The sequence below is a fragment of the Camelus ferus genome, chromosome 5 (genome assembly GCF_009834535.1).
Source record: "Camelus ferus isolate YT-003-E chromosome 5, BCGSAC_Cfer_1.0, whole genome shotgun sequence".
Classification (NCBI taxonomy): domain Eukaryota; kingdom Metazoa; phylum Chordata; class Mammalia; order Artiodactyla; family Camelidae; genus Camelus; species Camelus ferus.
The window spans coordinates 69,383,710-69,401,640 of NC_045700.1; the positions used below are offsets into that span (position 1 = coordinate 69,383,710).

At 31.6% G+C, this 17,931-nt stretch overlaps 1 protein-coding gene across 1 annotated transcript in view; it reads right to left on the minus strand.

Moving 5' to 3' along the window:
- Positions 1-1,099: 1,099 nt before the first annotated feature.
- Positions 1,100-17,931, minus strand: part of CARF (calcium responsive transcription factor) — a 42,061-nt gene continuing 25,229 nt past the window's right edge. The window contains 9 exon segments of the mRNA XM_006189439.3: positions 1,100-3,511; positions 3,513-3,592; positions 5,593-5,959; positions 6,345-6,475; positions 9,895-9,958; positions 10,930-11,092; positions 12,687-12,920; positions 14,844-14,987; positions 17,308-17,428. Of these exon segments, the coding sequence (XP_006189501.3) occupies positions 3,473-3,511; positions 3,513-3,592; positions 5,593-5,959; positions 6,345-6,475; positions 9,895-9,958; positions 10,930-11,092; positions 12,687-12,920; positions 14,844-14,987; positions 17,308-17,428 (1,343 nt within the window). The 3' untranslated portion in view covers positions 1,100-3,472.

Below are 17,931 nucleotides of genomic sequence, written 5' to 3' on the forward strand. Positions count from 1 at the left end.
CTTATACCTTATTATATGCAGTGTTTTAAAATGTTGATGGTTGGCTGAGTTGAGAGCATTACATGCATATATATCCCCAAACATAATCATAACAGGAATTACTGGTAGTTATGGCTAAAAATATTCAGATTCCAAACTTAACATAAATCTGTAGCCCAAGTTCTGTGGTACTAACATGTTTATTCAGCATCCTCAAGATGAACAAAATTACTTCTATGCCCAGGAAAAGTATAAAAAGAGAACTAACAGGTTTAAGAAAAAAACACAGGATTTTTTAATGAAAAAATTACATTGTAACAAGGACACTATACATTAAGTTACAATATATATAAATATACACACACATTTAAAAATTTTTATAAAAACCTGGTACAAAATTAAACAGCATCTTTCTCATATTCACATGATTAAGTATGTATTCTGATAGGATATAATGATGAAAAACAAACTGGTAGGCCTCAAAATTAGACACTCTAATGCAGGACAATGTCCCCAAGTCTATTTTCTATCACTTTTGTGACTTTTAGAAAACATTTACCTTGCATAAGACATAAAAGCTTTTTATGTATGTTAACTTCTTACACAGAAAACTAATATTGAGGGAAAGACCCACCATGGCTGTGTTTATCTATAATTCACTGTAGTATATATAATGTCCACTTGGAGGCTTGGGACATGAAAATTGAATGAAGAAACAAGCTCAACTGTAATTATGAATTCTAATGGCTTATTTTGAATGTCCAACTTTCTACTACAGGTATTACAACTTGTAATATGTGACACCAAAGAGCATATGTCAAACTTTGCTGTAGAGCTGCTAGGAGAATGCCAAATATAATACTGAAACTTTTATGCACTGTATTTAATAAAAATGTGTAAACACACTTTTAAAAAAGCAATACTAAGCATCTTTAAAATACAATACTGATATATTGTGACTGAACAGGCATTTGAGGACAAATGAATCTTTTAAAACTAATTTAGAAACCATTTTTAAAGAGCTACTCATTGAAATACTTACATGAAAATATTGATAGTTCCAGTTTCTACCTAAAAACCAAAAGAGTATACAATTAGGGATTTAAACTTTCCTTCATACTTTTTTTTTTTCTCTATTGCTTTTTTGATTGTGGGGAAGACACACTGTAACTTTCTGTCTTCTCAATTAAAAAAAAAAAAACAGTATCAGAAGAGACATTCACATAGAATGAACTGAGAAATATTTTTAAACTCTGTTTTGTTATTGATCAACTGCCAAAGTCTGGATCCTCTGACATCTCTCATCCTCATAGGTAACTGACTAGCATTTGCATCTTAACAAGCATTTCTCCTTAGCAACTCAACATCAAAAAGCAAGGAATGTCTCCAAAGGAATATAGTTCAATTGGTGAAATATTTAATAACAAATTATTATCATCATAGAAAGATGAACATCTGTTACTTAAAATCTTGAAAAAATTTTCCATAAAAACTAGAAATAACAAATGAAAATATTACCCACAATACAACACAAAACATAAATTAATTTGGACTTACTTCCTTTAAGAATATACAGACTAAGAGAAATCTGGGTTTGAGGTAACTCAGAGTTGTGTTTAACTAAGCACAACATAGATTTGGCAGTGTGCCTCTATAAACGCTGACATCAAATATTATCAATTCTTAGGGGGAAAAAGCAATTCTTATTAAAAAATCATATAGGTAACTGAATATCAACTTTGCATTAAATAGAGGTATAAATAGTGAATTTTATGTTAAATAGAGGATAAGTCTAAAGAGTAAGGAATTTTAGAATTCCATCCACTTCTAACATAACATGTACTCACAGATACATGTCGTGTACCTGATACAATTAAAGTGAATTAAGAATGGGAGATTGGACTTAGAAAAGCCAAAAAGATTTATATTCATGTAAAGTATTAATGTTAAATTTTATATTATATGCTGCACACTTTAAATATTAAACATTAATATCCATTTGAAATCCTTATTACTTTTAAATAAAAATTTAAATATACTCACAAATGATCTTTGGGAGAAAAAAAAGCCTTTAGGTTGATCTTGACAGATATAATTGACATTTCTAGCTTACCAACCTTCCAGAAAACAGTAGCTTATAATGAATATACTGATAATACTTATTCAGTATTTGAAGTAAACATACTTGCAAAAAGATTTATATTCACTTAAGGTTGAATTTCATATTATATTCTGCATGCTTTGAATATTTAACACTAATACTCATTTGAAATCCTTATTATTTTCAAATAAAAATGTAAATAAACCCACAAAAGATCTCTGGCAGGGGAAGGGGGGAGCCTTTAGGTTGGTTTCTTGACAGTTATAATTGACATTTCTAGTTTCCCAACCTTTCAGAAAACAGAAGCTCATAATGAATATACTGATTAGTACTTATTCAGTATTTGACGTAAATATACTGACTCAACAAGCAAATATAACACATCAGTTGTTACAAAGTTTTAAATATGAGCTAAATTTTAAACTTAAAACCTTACCTTGAAATACTATCAATTCTAATAACATCAATTCATTAGGAACTCTGGCATAGAAAAATAAAAATAACTCAAATTCTTTTCTAACCAGAGTTAAATCTTCAATATAAAATAGGAAAAAAAAAATCCTCTACTTATATCAAAAAGTTCCCCCAAATTATCTGTAAACATCAGGGAATTCTACTATTCTTTCTGAATCTGCTCAATTTCTATATTTTTTTACTCATAAGTAGTATTTTACCTACAATACTGTATAAAACCATGCAATATACATATATTTCTCTTGTTTAGCTGATTAATTCAAGTTAAAATTCTCAGTATTTACAAAGACACTAAATTTCTACCAGATGACCATTGGTATGCTATTGGTTTGTAGTTAGAAGTATAAAAATCAGAATGGAAGAAGCTAAAATGCAATGACATAGTTTTCACAGATGTGAATGCTAGACTTCATGTTATGATGTAAAATCTATTGTTTTTCTTTCCAAAGGAGACAGACTACAGATACTCTCTCATTTGCCTGTCAATTTAAAATTTTTCTTTACAACTTTAAAGAAGGAGTAAGTTCTTTCAGAACTTAAAAAAAGTCATCACACACACGTACACTCACACACTGTTTTTGTTATTTTTTTAAGAACCAAAATTAGATATTTTCAGAGGATGAGTTAGATAAATATTTGAGTTCAGACTACATTGCTGTGGATAATTTCAGATGATCTTTTGAAATACTGGCCTTATTAGATACTCAAAAAACATAAGAATTATACAAAATAAAAGGAATAAAATATCTCAATGTAAAAATAGGGAATTGGCAACAAATATATCAGTTTTAAATTAAAGCTGCTCATTGAATCAGTCTTCAGTCCACTTATCACAATACTGCTCTTTGACAATATTCACCTTCTTTTCTATAACATCAGAAGTCACCGATGTTGTAAATTCTGAAAAGCTTCAATAATTTATGTAGCAGATAATTTCTTACAGTCCAAATTTTTTTTTTGCTTCCATAGACAATCCTGGTTCTTTGGGTTCTTGCTTAACTTGGTTCACAGAAATGGTACCTTCTGGATTTTCTTCAACTTTAAAACCAAACATAAAAGAAAAACCCTAAGGGTTAATATAGTTTATAACACTGGAATCTTTAGAATTATATGAATTTAGAAGCAATGCAAAAAGCAGTAGTTTGGAAAAAGAACCAAGTAATTTAGAAAAACAGTTGGTGTTTTTGAGAACTCAGTGTGTCTGACATCTTAACAGCGATTCATATTAAATTCCTTCAGTATGGAAAAAAAAAGAGACCAAGAAAACTGTATAGTTGTTCTCTTCAAAAGGTACTTTGACCAAAAAGCAGTCCATAATTTAAAAAATTTATAAGGAATATCGCAAATTTAAACTTAACTGTCTTTAAAAACGTGTGAATAAAAGTCAGGAAGTCTCTCATTATTTGAAAATGATTTGCTTTGCAAACGTCAGGCATATATACTAAAAATTCACTGATGTGTTACCATTCTCATACGGTTTCCGTATGTGGTCATACATCAAGGAAAATGTTCTCCTTAAACTTCACTTCATAAGTACTTCAGAAAAAAATATGCCACATCTTAAATGATAGCTTGTACAGTTAAGTCAGAGCTATGTGAATGTTTGCTAATACAAAACATTTCAGAATGCACCTAGCATTCCAATTTCAAAGTATTTGCAACCAAATGAATATAAATATAGCATACCAGCAACACTACTGTGAACTGATAAAATAAAATCTTTCTCTTTCTCAGGAATATCGGTTTTTCAATTGCTGTAGGAACCAAGGTTAAGGAGACCATATTTGTTCAGAAAAGTATGTTGAACACACCTAATACTTGTCACATATGAGTGTGTTGGAGTTCTGCCCAAGTCATAATGAGAAAACTAGCAGAGGATGGATTTCAGTGACCTAAGAATTCATATTCAAGTGAAGTAGAACCTCAGATCAGTTTGGATCTAACTTGATAAATCATGCAAGTTCAGATCCAAAGAGGGTCTCCTTTAAAGCAATCTGAATTAGAGCTCCCAGATATAAGTTGGCACAACACAGAAGGAGGAAGCATCTTAGAATGGAAAGAAGTTTTAGAGAGAAGGCAGATCTGAGTTTGAATCCTCTCTCTGTCACTTACTAGATGTGATCTTTTGGCAATTACTTAATCTCCCAGAGCCTTGGTTTCCACATGTGTAGAATAGGGACTCCACTAACTATTTCATGGAGTTGTTGTGAGGATTAATTCATACATATTCCCTTTCTCTCTCTTCTACTAAAGTTCTTAAAGAAAACTGCCCACAGCCCTCTGGATAAATTTTCTTAAAAGTAATACTTCCTGTCAATTTAAAAAGACAATGATTCTCTTCTGGAAGGAAATATGTCACATATGGAAGGAAAATACATGTTCTAAGGATAATTTCTCTGAAGACTTCTGTTCTTCAAAGCAAACTGCAAATCTTTTCCCACAGAAGTGCCTAATCAAGAACAATCTGTGGGAGAAGTGGTGACATAGGTCAAGCAGAAGTTAAAAGAGTTTATTCCTATGTTGACTGGGTTCATTCCAAAGTGAAGGCAACAAAGTCTTGGATTAAACCCAAGTCTCCAAGTCTAACTAGTTTCATTTCAAGTTGATTCATAGAATTCAACATTTAAATCTGTAAATCAAAATCCTCCTTTTAACCTTTATATCTGCCAATTGCATTTCATTTTTCTTTGTATCATTTTCCCATAATAAATTTTACACTAAAGAGTTTTTCTTTTAGAGTTTCTCTAATTTTTTTCATGCATTCTAAAATGACCTTCCTGATTTCATATCACCACAGATTTTCCATGTAAAACTAAGTAGTTAGGGAATGAATAATTTTGATAGAGAAGAAAAAATTAGAAGTTTAAAAGGTATTAAACTCACGCTCATGCAATTTTCCCCTTTTTCTTTTAGTTTTACTTGATCTATTTATATATTATAAACCCATTGGGTAGAAATGACAGTTTTTTCTGTAGTGTAATAGTGATGATGGTCCATAAAGGTTAAAAAAATAAAATCATAAGATGATTTTAACTTACTAAGAGCTGGGTGGCTGTCTATAATCTGTACTGGAATGGTCTGCACATTTCCCAACAGAATCCGATGAACACTTCTTTCCAGATTCTCTGTATCCTCATCATCTCCAACTTCCACCAGCTGATCCACGGCAACCAGATTTTGATCTGGTCCTGGAAGGTTACCCACAGTAGAGGCAATACTATTGTTTTCAGTTAGGCATGTATCTGTTTGAAGGCTATGACTCTGACCAAGCAGTAGAGAATTATTATTCATTAGAGCGCCTCCTACTGAATCCAGAAGTCTTGAAGGACTAGAGGAGGGGTGGTTATTTACTGATATCGGAGCTGGTGATCCAACAGAAGTGAACCTTGGTTGCAACTGCAAACCCTTTTAAACCAAAAAGAGTTACATCAAAATGTCTGAATTTACTACGTGTGATTTTCTCATCGAACATACTACTTTTTTGACACAAAATTGGAATAAAATCTAAGAATATAGTTACTAACAAATATTAACTGAGGACAGAAACAAGAATCAAAGGAAACGCAATACAACTAAATTTTATTGCATGTGCTGTCAATTCAAACTTTACCAAAACATATTTTTTAAATTATCATCTTAAATGAAGATATCAAAAAGTCAGGAAATTAATGATGACATCTTCGATCATTACTGTAATTCCATAACAATTCTGTAAAATTCCTAAGAGACGAGGGGAAATTGAGGAAGAAAGATAAAGGCCTCAGATTTGGCTATTACATTTGATACTTGCCTGTAGTTGTGTGAATATTTTTGGCTGAAATGCAGAAAGTGAGGAGAGCAAGTGGGTTGGTTCTGGAGACAAAGAACCCTTTGTTTGATTTGTTTCCACTTTGGGGGAAAGTGATTCTCCCGGTGAATTTCCTGTATTATATAAAAAATAAACTATTAAAACAAAATAATTTTTATGGCTTCTATGACATACTTTATTACAACCCCTACTATCAGAAATGGAATAGGAAATAACGGCAAAGGTTTGAAAAGGACTTCAAAAGGTGAGCTTGTCCACTATACCCAGAACTTAGTAGATCATCAGAATAACTAAGGAAACTAAAAAAAAAAAAAAAAAAAAAAAAAAAATTACATTCTTAGGTTCAACCTCTAGTAATTTTAATTCAGTATGTATAGGATGGGATGTGAGAAATTTTTTTCCTTGAAAGATTCTATATAAATATAACTCTAATCTAGCCCACTTTCTATTTTATGTTGCTGAACTACACCTAAATTTCTCCAGATATGGAAAGTCTATTGAGTCTCTCAGTTACAAAGACCAAATTTAATTCATCTTTGGTAGCCCTAATGCCTAGGACAATGCCTGGCATAAAGCAGGCCTTCAATAATAATATTAACTTTCTTTCAATAACTCATTTTGGAATAAATGAGTAAGAGTAAAAATGTCTTTCTTTCTAAATATCTCAATATTTTAAGTAATTGTCCTTAGGAAATTTGAGTCCTTCTCATGTAATTATTACATGTTAATCCAAATATATTCATATCTTTAAGTCAATCAAAAATCAATTATCAACAACTATATATTGCTTCCATATTGCATATTACATCTATGTAACTGAGTAATTTTTAAAAATGGTCCCAATGTGAGACAAGAATGGATTTAAGTGCTAACTTTTCTCTGTGATCTTCAATATGCTATTTAACTCAGTTTTTAAACTTCAGTTTCCTCATCTGTAAAACCAGGATAAGAAGAGAATTTTCCTCAAAGGACTGATGAGAGAATTAATGGCACTTTCACTTTTCCTACCTTCTTCATTTCTAATCGTCTTTCCACTTCACTTTGCTGCAGTCACCCACTACTATGGTCGTACCCTGGTCTATTGTATATCTAAAAGCTCTAATTCAAACAGCCAATTCTCTGATCACAACCTCTTACTCTTCCAGGAATTTTTCTCAGGCACTCCACCACAATTGTTCTTCAGTCTCATGTGAACCTCCTGCTAATTGATTTTTCAGTTTTCTTCAGATCCATCAATATCTTCATTAATAAAATTCTCTCCCCATCCAGCGTAGAGTCCTGGGTTTGTGATTTTAGTCACTCTCTTGCAAATACCCTAAACTCCCTTGCCTCCCCATCCTTTGGTCTTACCCTCCTTGATAAAATCCTAATTCCAGATGAAAATGGCTTCCAGGGCCTATGCACATAAAGATGACTGCCACTGAAGAAGAAACTCACTGCTACTACTAATACCAACTCATGATCATCAGCCTCAATAGGGTCTTCACGTATATGACAATCTTACAAAGTTTCTCTCACTCTATTTTATGTTTGATGTTTAATGTCCAGTTTCTTCAAATCCTGGCCACCCTTCCTGAGACCTTTTCTCATTCTTAGCACTCTTAAAGAGAAAAGAGAAGCTATCAGATAGAAATGTCCTCAACTTCCCTTCACAAAAGCTATCAAGTACCTTCATCTTCATCTCTCTCTCAGATCTCTCCTGTCCTAAAATATCTTCCCTTAACCCCATACTCCCTTCATAGCAAACTTTTTGAAAAAGTGGTCCACATTGCCTCTACCTCTTCATTCATCTCCCATTCACTATTCAACCACTCCAATATGGCATTGTCCCAATCCACTACACTGAAATGGCCTGGTACTCATGCTTTTCCAAAGTTGATCTCATGATCTATTTTTCTCCCCTGCTACCAATACCCTATTCTTATGTCGGGGTTGCTGAGCTCAGTAAATGCCACTAGCAGTTGCTCATGGAAGAAACTCAAGAAATCATCCCAGATCATTCTCACTCTTTTATCTCCCACATCTATTCAATCAAGAACCAAAGCCTTTGAATTCAACTTTTTAAATAACTTAATCTGTCAATTTCTAGTATAAATGCCACCAACTGTAATCTAAACCACTATCACATCCCATTTGGACAGCTGAAGGGGCCTCCTAAACTTATTTTGAGTTACCGGTTTTTATCTCCAAGCATTGTCTATACTTAAAACCACACTAGCTTTCTTAAGTTCCTTGGACATGGCAAGCTCTTTCTTGCTTAGCCTTCAAACATGCTATTCCTTTGACTGGCAAATTCCTATTCATTCTTCAGTTCTCAATTTAAAAGTCACTTTTTCAAAAATATGACAATGAATGTATATATGTTCACATATGGCAGAAGGATTGTGCTCTACACTGGAATTTGACATAACATTGTAAAATGATTATAAATCCATAAAAAATGTTAAAAAAATAAAAAATAAAAAAATAAAAGTCACTTTATCAAGTGTCCCTTCCCTACTCTTTGGACTAAGTTATATGTCTCTATCACTATTCCCATTCCCAATTTGGAACAACTCTCTCATGGCACGATTCATAATAGTAATTAGAATATACTTTGGTGTCTTTTCCTCTTGTTAAACTCTAAATTCAATGAAGCAAGAAACTTACTTGTTTTTTTTATGTTCAGCATTTATCACAGAGTTAAATATACACAGAACAAATTAATTAATTCTAATTCTTTAAGTGGCTCTTAAAGGTTAATAAGCTGAAGAATAAAGAAATAATTATATGTAATTATTAATTTATTCTAAAGCATTTTTTCAGGTATTAACTTTTTAGCAGCCATTATGCTAAGAATTAGGTACATTCATTTGAATAAAACACAATCCTCAAATCATAATGAAAGGTATGGATAATAAACAAAAGGATACCACATTAAAGCAGAGGTAAGTACAAAAGAGTGAATATCTAACTTTACAAAAGGAGTGAAGTAAAGGGCACATTTAAAGCCAAGAGGTTGCTATTTGAGTAGTGAGAGGAGTTTGCCATGCAGAAGAAGAGGAAAGACATATCTAGAGAAGAGAAAAAAAGGGCTGAAATAAGCTTGAAATATTGAGAGAACAAAGGAGTAAGAACATATGAGAAAAAACAAATCATACAAATGGACAATGGTTTTCTTTTTTTCTTTTTTTTTTTTTAACATTTTTTATTGATTTATAATCATTTTACAATGTTGTGTCAGGACAATGGTTTTCTGATCAAGGTATCTTAGTGTTATTACTATTAAAATTAGCTTAGCTGCATAGTAAACTGTATTAGTAATCATTAGCCTCAAAATTTCAATCATAAAGAAGTATAAAAGTTGATTATATAGGAGGAAATTCAAATAGCTGGAAATATTTTGATAAATCCTAACGTAGTTGCTCTTGCTTCTTTGGGCTGTGGTTTCCTTATTCATAAATTAGATGAGATAAATTAGGTGAGATATCTTATGTCTTCCAGTTTTAACATTATTTGATTTTATATCTCAAAAGTATTCAAGATAACCTACCTTCTGCAAATGTAACTGTTACAGTCTCTCTGAGAATATTCCCACTATCTGTAGTCCATTGAAGCTGAAATGGGAAAATTAACTTCAGTAAAATTCAAGCATTTATCTTGATAATTATTTTAAAATAGCAATGCAATTGTCATATTTTATTCAGTCATAGTATAAATGTGCTTTATACTATAATTACTCTCTTTCCTTGTTCACATTCTCAAAGCATAAGTATACTTAACTATCCAAATAAATTAGCTTCCCAAGTTTAGATAGCAAGAATTTGGATAGCAAGTAGATGGCAAAGATGGCAAAGACCACTGCTAACCAAATTTGTTTAAGTCCCTGAATTTTGGATAGTGAATAATGAAGAATTTTGGATAGAAAAGAATGGTAAGCTCTAACTTAAAAAAAAATTCAATCTATTCAGTTACTGAATTTAGAGGTAAAAATATGGGGAGCAAAAGATATTGCTACTGAGATTTTAATGCCTGAATCACTGTTTGTATTACAATTAGTAGTTTCTGGTTAATGATACTAATCTCTTCAGAGTAGGCAAAATTTTCATAGAAATGGCCACTTTTCAGGGAAAGACTATAGTATCACAGAATGAGGTAAAATTTATATCCATAGATGGCAAACAGAACCAACATTATCACTTTGTGTATTCAAGTCTGAACTACTGACCTATTTTAAAAAGAGGTGGAGTTATACACAGTATATACTCAACAGCTATCTGTTAAATGAGTAAAAGATACTTTTTACAGATTTAAAATATGTTGATTTTTAAGTGAAGATTACTATTGTTATTACAGTCAGGGTTGGAATATTACTGATATTTCTTCTTGTGAGAGTAATAAAAATAGTTTAGTCAAATCATCATCTGAGAGTTCATTGTGTTTATATTTTAAGAAAAAGATACTACTATTTTTCCTTATATTACAGTTATTTATATGGCCTAATAGCAACCATGCACATTAGGCCAAATAGTAATAGAAGCTGAGAAAGATTTTGTAATAAAACAAGGAATTACAGTTGTAATCATACCGTTGCTGGAATAATCTCTGAGTTATATACATTATCTCCATTTCTCAAGGATTTCTGTACCTCATGGATGTGATTTTTTATATCATTTACAGTTGGAAAAAAGGATAAATTATGTCTTTCAGGTACCTCATCAGGTTTGAACAGTTCCCTTTCCACAAATTTTCTGTGGAGGATATAAAATAGAATAAAAACATAAACAATCCAGCAATCTACTTCAGATTAAATGAAAAAGGTTCTCTTTTAGCATAAATTTCTATAAAGTATGGTTTATAGTTTTATATTTTTCCACTTTTCTCCCATACATTAAGTCATCAAATTCCTGCAGATTAAAGAAATGTAGTATTTTCATTGGTTAAACACCTGTATATTTTGGAGTGAGCTTTGATTGTTTTACGAATTTAAATAAATCACTATTTTCAATTTAAGTGTAATTTTTTTTTGAATGCTTACTATGTCAGGCATTGCACTGAACACTTCATACTTAGCATCTCCTTTAACCTATACTATAATCCTGTCAGGTAGGTACTATTACCATTCTGACTTTACAGATGAGGGAACTGAGGCCTACAGAAGTGATTTGCCCACAGTTATACACCTACTACAAAGTAAGAAAGATTGGGTGTACACCAAGGTTATGCACATTAACATGTTTCATTGCTTCCAAAAAGCATCAATTAATATATGAAATATGACCTGCTCAAATTTTACAAGGAGACAAAAGAGAAGACAGAAATGAAAGGCAGCATTGACACACAACTGTATAAAAAACATATAAAAGAAATCATAAAATTCAATATATATATGCTTTGTGCATTCCATTCAGTAGACCATGTTGCAGAGCTGTATTATACCTCTGTCCCTAAGATCTAGGTTTAGTAAAGAGTGGATGGCTTTACCAAATTTTGGCTCTGTTCTAACAATGGCCCAATGGAAATAAATATAAAAAGTCTAAGAAAGCTGCTAAATAAAAAAGCCATGTATTAATTAAGAAATAATCCTAGGAAATACTCATTGTGTTGTTCAGATCAGACAATACAATAACAAGTAGAACACGGTGAAGTAGCAGAAATCATGGCAAAGAGCACAGGCTGTAGAGCCAGACCAATATTTCAGTTCTGCCCGTTTCTCTGAAGTCAGTTCTTTAACTGCTCTAAGTCTCCAACTCCTCGTCTGCGAAATGAGGATAAATACACCAACTTTATAGACTCATAACAATAAGTGCATTCATGCATACAAAGTGCTTAGCACAATCCCTGGCACACACACAGCATGTGCCATATAATAATAATAATAATTATTACATCCTGCCTATCAATAAAATTAGACCAGAGTGCTACATGTAAAATTTCATGAGACAAAAAACTAACAGTATTCTTTTGTTGTAATAAAATTTAACTGCATTTCAAATAGCTTAAAATAAGTATCCTGGCCTACATTTTAAAATTTCTGGTTCTACAATATTTTTGTAAAAGTATTTGTACATAATTCAATGTATATGTCATTTTTAAGTTGTCCAATTTGTCAAATATGAGAATGAATATCTCAAATGAGTAATTCCAATCATTACTCATGGCTTGCCAAGCATCTGCTTGAGAATGATCAGTTCATAAATAAGATTATTTTAATAAATTACTAAACTATATTCCTTACGTACTCTGATAGCATATATCCTGGAAAATGTCTATAATGTTGAGTATATTATTTAAACCAACAAACAAAAATGAAAAATGTAGAAGAACAATTTGTTTCTACTGTACCTTAGCTGTTTCCTTACTGCATACACTTGTTCTATTCCCTGTGATACTAATTCTTGAATTTTATGTGCTACTTGAGGATGCAGACGTGAGGGTAATGCACAATTCTCATCTCTAACTGCACTTTCCTCTTCTTCAAGAGAAGACATAGGAAAAGGGGAAGGTGACAGAGGGAGGCAGGGAGTCTCTAATTCATGATACTGATGAGCTTGCTGTGTAGGTAACTGTACATACCATCTGACAAGAGAAAATGTTTAAAATTATGTTACTAGACGAAGGCACAAATCATAGTTACTTACATTAATACTCATCAAGAGAAGGAATAATCTAAAGAAAAATTATATATTATTGTAAAATATTAAGTAGATATAAATTTTTAAATGTAAATACATTAAATATAAATAAAATAAATGTAAATGAAAGCCAAAATGTCTTCTCTTAACTCCTCTAAGCTATATCCAATTAAATAAAGATCTGTATAAACCTTTAAGACTTTTACTACGACCCTAAAGTTAAGGATGGTGCATGATTTAAATATATATAAAAATGGTATTTAAAATTTCACATTAAGTAAATTTTACCTCAAGATAGACTTTTAAAATCATCATCTTTTTAATTATATATTTTTACCATTCTTTTACCATTTTTTCTCCAAGTTACAACTTCTGTGCTGTATCTATAATCCTCCTAACCAGAGTGGATATAATTCAGTGCCTATCAAAACTGAGCTATGTGGCAGCACTATTTACAATAGCCAAAACATGGAAACAGCCTAAATGTCCATCAACAGATGACTGGATAAAGAGGATGTGGTATATTTATACAATGGAATACTTTCAGCCATAAAAACCAACAACATAACGTCATTTGCAGCAACGTGGATGTTCCTGGAGAATGTCATTCTAAGTGAAGTAAGCCAGAAAGAGAAAGAAAAATACCATATGAGATCGCTCATATGCGGAATCTAAAAAAAAAAAAAACAAACCATAAACACAAAACAGAAACAGACTCACAGACATAGAATACAAACTTGTGGTTACCAAGGGGGCAGGGGGTGGGAAGGGACAGGCTGGGATTTCAAAATGCAGAATAGATAAACAAGATTATACTGTACAGCACAGGGAAATATATACAAGATCTTGTGGTAGCTCACAGAATAAAAGAATGTGACAATGAATATATGTATGTTCATGTATAAGTGAAAAATTGTGCTCTACGCTGGAATTTGACACAACATTGTAAAATGACTATAACTCAATAAAAATAATGTTTAAAAAAAAAAACTGAGCTATGTGAGAGAATCTTCTCTGACAGGAACTCAACATACTGCCTCCACAACACTAAAGCTCCTGTTGCCCCAACAAGCAAGAGAATCAACCAAAAGGTGAATATAGTTCTCTTGTATAGCCACGCAGTGTGAAAAACAGATGGCAGGAAAATGAACTGATCTGACAGGATACTGTTCTAATAAATATTTTTATACAAAGTGCTTGCAATGACTATTGCATGACATGGAGCCTACTTAAAAATTATATGCAGTGTTTTCCAAACTGAAGGATCTAATTATTGACTGTACTCATTTTTCATATATCTGAAAGTCTTTCTAAAGATCACACAAAACTATATTCCACATACTTAACTCCATTATACAACTGCAAAATCTTTACCTGGACTGGCACATAAAGGAAAGTATGAAAGAAAGCTAATATTTCTTATTTAAAAACTTGAAGCATAAAAGATAAAAGACAGTATTTTATATAAGGCTTAGAGTTCATTTCTGGCTGCCGTAAGTAATCAAAGACGGGTTTTAAAAAAATATGCAGGTGACTGCAAGTTCAGCTCCTAATAAGTATCTGAAACAAAGTACTAAATATATAATGAAATGTGTTGCTAAATATGTACTTGTCATTTTGGCAAAAAACTTCCACATGGTATACAGAATTCTTTTGTGAGAATTATCTACCATATCTGGCTGATACACTCAATGGCCTATACAGTGGCAAATCATTTTAATACCTAGAGAGCTACTAGTAAGACATTTACCTTATAAAACCCATTTCTTAATGAAATAATTGGAAAAGATAATTTCCCTTACAGACAGAATTCTTGCAAATGGAGCTAATTATTTTGTAAAGTAAAAGAACTATATAAACATCATACCTAAGAACACCGCCAGCATCTACCAAGTTCTTCTTTAGCATGTTAAAGGCTTTCTCCTGCTCCATTCGGATTATTTTCCTGTCAATTTTGGGATCTGTAGGAACTCTATATTCAGGAAATTTCTGTACCTTTTTAATGTAAATCCTTTTTATAAGAAAAAGAAGAATTTGTTTCATTATACTATAACCTCAAGATAATCTAACTAATCAAACAGAAGTTTAATTTAAGCCTTAAAGTTTAGAAAAAATTTTATTAATCTAGAAAGCATTCAGATGATTATGTGAAAGATATACTATATTCTCAGTGCATAATACTTAGCAAATTAACAATAATCATTACCTTAGTAAAAAAACCTAAGTATTATGAATATTAGCTTTTTTTCCTCCTGGATCTGTCTCTTCTCCATTCTCCTGGAATCTAAACACCTCATGCCGGGACTACTTTAATACCCTCATTCTGGGGCCTCTGGGCCTCCAGTCATCTATTTCTTAAATCCACTTAATATATCAATGCCACAATAATCTTTACATTTGTACTTCTCTGTTGAAGAATCTATCGGCTCCTTAATCAAGTACAAATTTCTTAGCAATGTTCAAGGCATTCCATATGATTCTAGCTAGCTTATTTACCCATCTTTTAATTACTTCAAATATAAAATTGCTTTTCCTGTGTTTACTTTTTCAATGTTCCTTCCTCCTCTGATATCAAATATACAATCATACCATATCTTTATATCATTCTCCTAGCTTATAATAGCTTTACTCTAATTCTCTACCTACCCAAATTCAATCTAAACTTCAGTATCCAGGTTAAGTTGTACTTTCTTTCCTGTTATGAATTTGCTTGGATATATTTCTTCTCTGAAGATAGCTAATCCCCACATTTAATACTACATCCATTACTATTATGTTTTCTAATAGTTTTTTGTTTCCTGACCTACCAACAATATTTTAAGTTTCCCATGATTAAGTAAAATCATATACATCTTTTAGTCTCCCTGCTTCCCAAGGCACCCAATGTAAGTTGCTGGGCACAAAGTAGATACTCAAAAAGCACTTGTAGAATGATAGAGAATAAAATTATTCACATATAGAGATTTTCTCCCAAGTTACCGCTTAAGTTTTATATTGCTTATATTTAAAAGTTGAAATTTTTGTTTAATGGTCAGGGTTAAATATTGTCTAAAGTTAGCATGATGAGATTAAGCATGAAAAGCCTTCTTAATTGGCTTTAAAAACTTCTTGACTGCAGGGAGGATATAGCTCAGTGATAGAACACGTGCTCAGCATGCACAAGGTCTGAGTTCAACCCCCAGTACCTCCAATAAACAAACAAACAAACAAATTTAATTACTCTCCCTGCTCAAAAAAAAAAAAACCCAAAAATTTCTTGAGAATACTAAGGTTTGTGATATGAGATGTAATGCTAGAATAAAATGTTTCAAAGCTGAACAAAATCCAACCTTTACATCTTATTTTTAAATTTCATTTTATTTTATAATTTAAAATACTTTCAATGCATGAAAAAAGAATATTAGTAAAGGACATTATAAAAACCTTTTATTGGTTCACATTTTTCATTCTCACCCAGAGGAATGACCACTCGGCAGTCCTATTCTACATAAAACTTACTATGTTGGCCTTATACATTGCTGGTATGACTGTAATTGGTAGAATCACTTTAAGAAGAAACTCTGCAATAACTGTTGACATAAAAAAAAATAACCTTTGTCCTAGCAGGTTAATTTTAAGAAATTTATTCCACTGATATATAAGTGTACAAATAGGTACAATGTTTACTGCAGCTTTGTAGATGATAATAAAGAATACTTCTCAGAGCTTTCATGTCCATCACTGGAGGACTAATTAAGTAAATGATAATTCATCTATAAATGGAATATTATATGGCTATTAAAAAGAAGGAACCAAGAAATTAATATAATTTTGTATGTCAATTATATCTCAATTTATAAATCAATCAATAAAAAGAAGGACTCAGTTCATTTATATACAGACATGGAGCCAGCTTTGAAATATATTGGGAACCAAAAAAAAGTGTATAATAGTATATGTCACTACATTCACATTGGTATGAAGCATATAGTTTTGGAGTAAATAACCACAATAGGTATTCAGAATGGAAATAAATCAATGTGAATTCATAGTAGGAAAGAAGGTACAATACTATCTAAGTTTAAGAAAAGAAAAATATTGGTAATCTTTACAGAAATCTTCAACATTTTTGAGGGTAAAGTAGGGTATACATCTATACACATACACACAGAGTATTTCTATAAAGTTACTCAAGAAACTGGTAAGAGTTGATGCCTTAGAGTGGGACATGGGGAGCAGTGTAAGAGGAAACAAATTTCACTGTATACTTTTTGGCACTAAAACTTAATAAAATGTGTATATTCAAAAACAAGGACTTAATAAAAAAAGAAATAAAAGAAAGTAAAGCTTACCGAGCTGGACAAGTAGCTTTGTAGAGCTGACAAGATCTGCTTTCCTGTTCACTGATTTTTTTTAACTGGAAACCTTTTCTCCTTGGCCCATACTGACATTCCATTACCACAGCTCTACTCCCTGTGGGCCAAAACCAACTATTGATATTAATTCAAGTATCCATCTGTTCTGGATACTAGATTAAAAATAACTTGGTGGTGGCAATGACAAAATCTATACTTCCAATTACACAACCTTAGAGGAGAGAAAACATCAGTAAGTCTTACTAAGATGTACACACATAAATTTAAAAGTTTATTCTAATACTTACCAAATGTACCAAATTATGGTAAGGAAATTGGCAAATACCACATTTACTGAATGTCAACTGATATTACATACATATGATTTTTAATAATAAGGTTACTATTTTATAAGTGGAAAAATTAGTAAATGTTACATTTGTTAGTAAATATTAATATTATTTAACCTTTTATTTCCTTTTATAATTATTTCTATATTTCTATTTGAGTTGTCAGAATAATGTGATTACCAGTTTCTAAGATGGCCCCCAATGACCACTGCCTCATAGTACTTGTGTCTTTGTGTAACTCCTTCCCCATGAGTGTGGGCTAGACTTACTA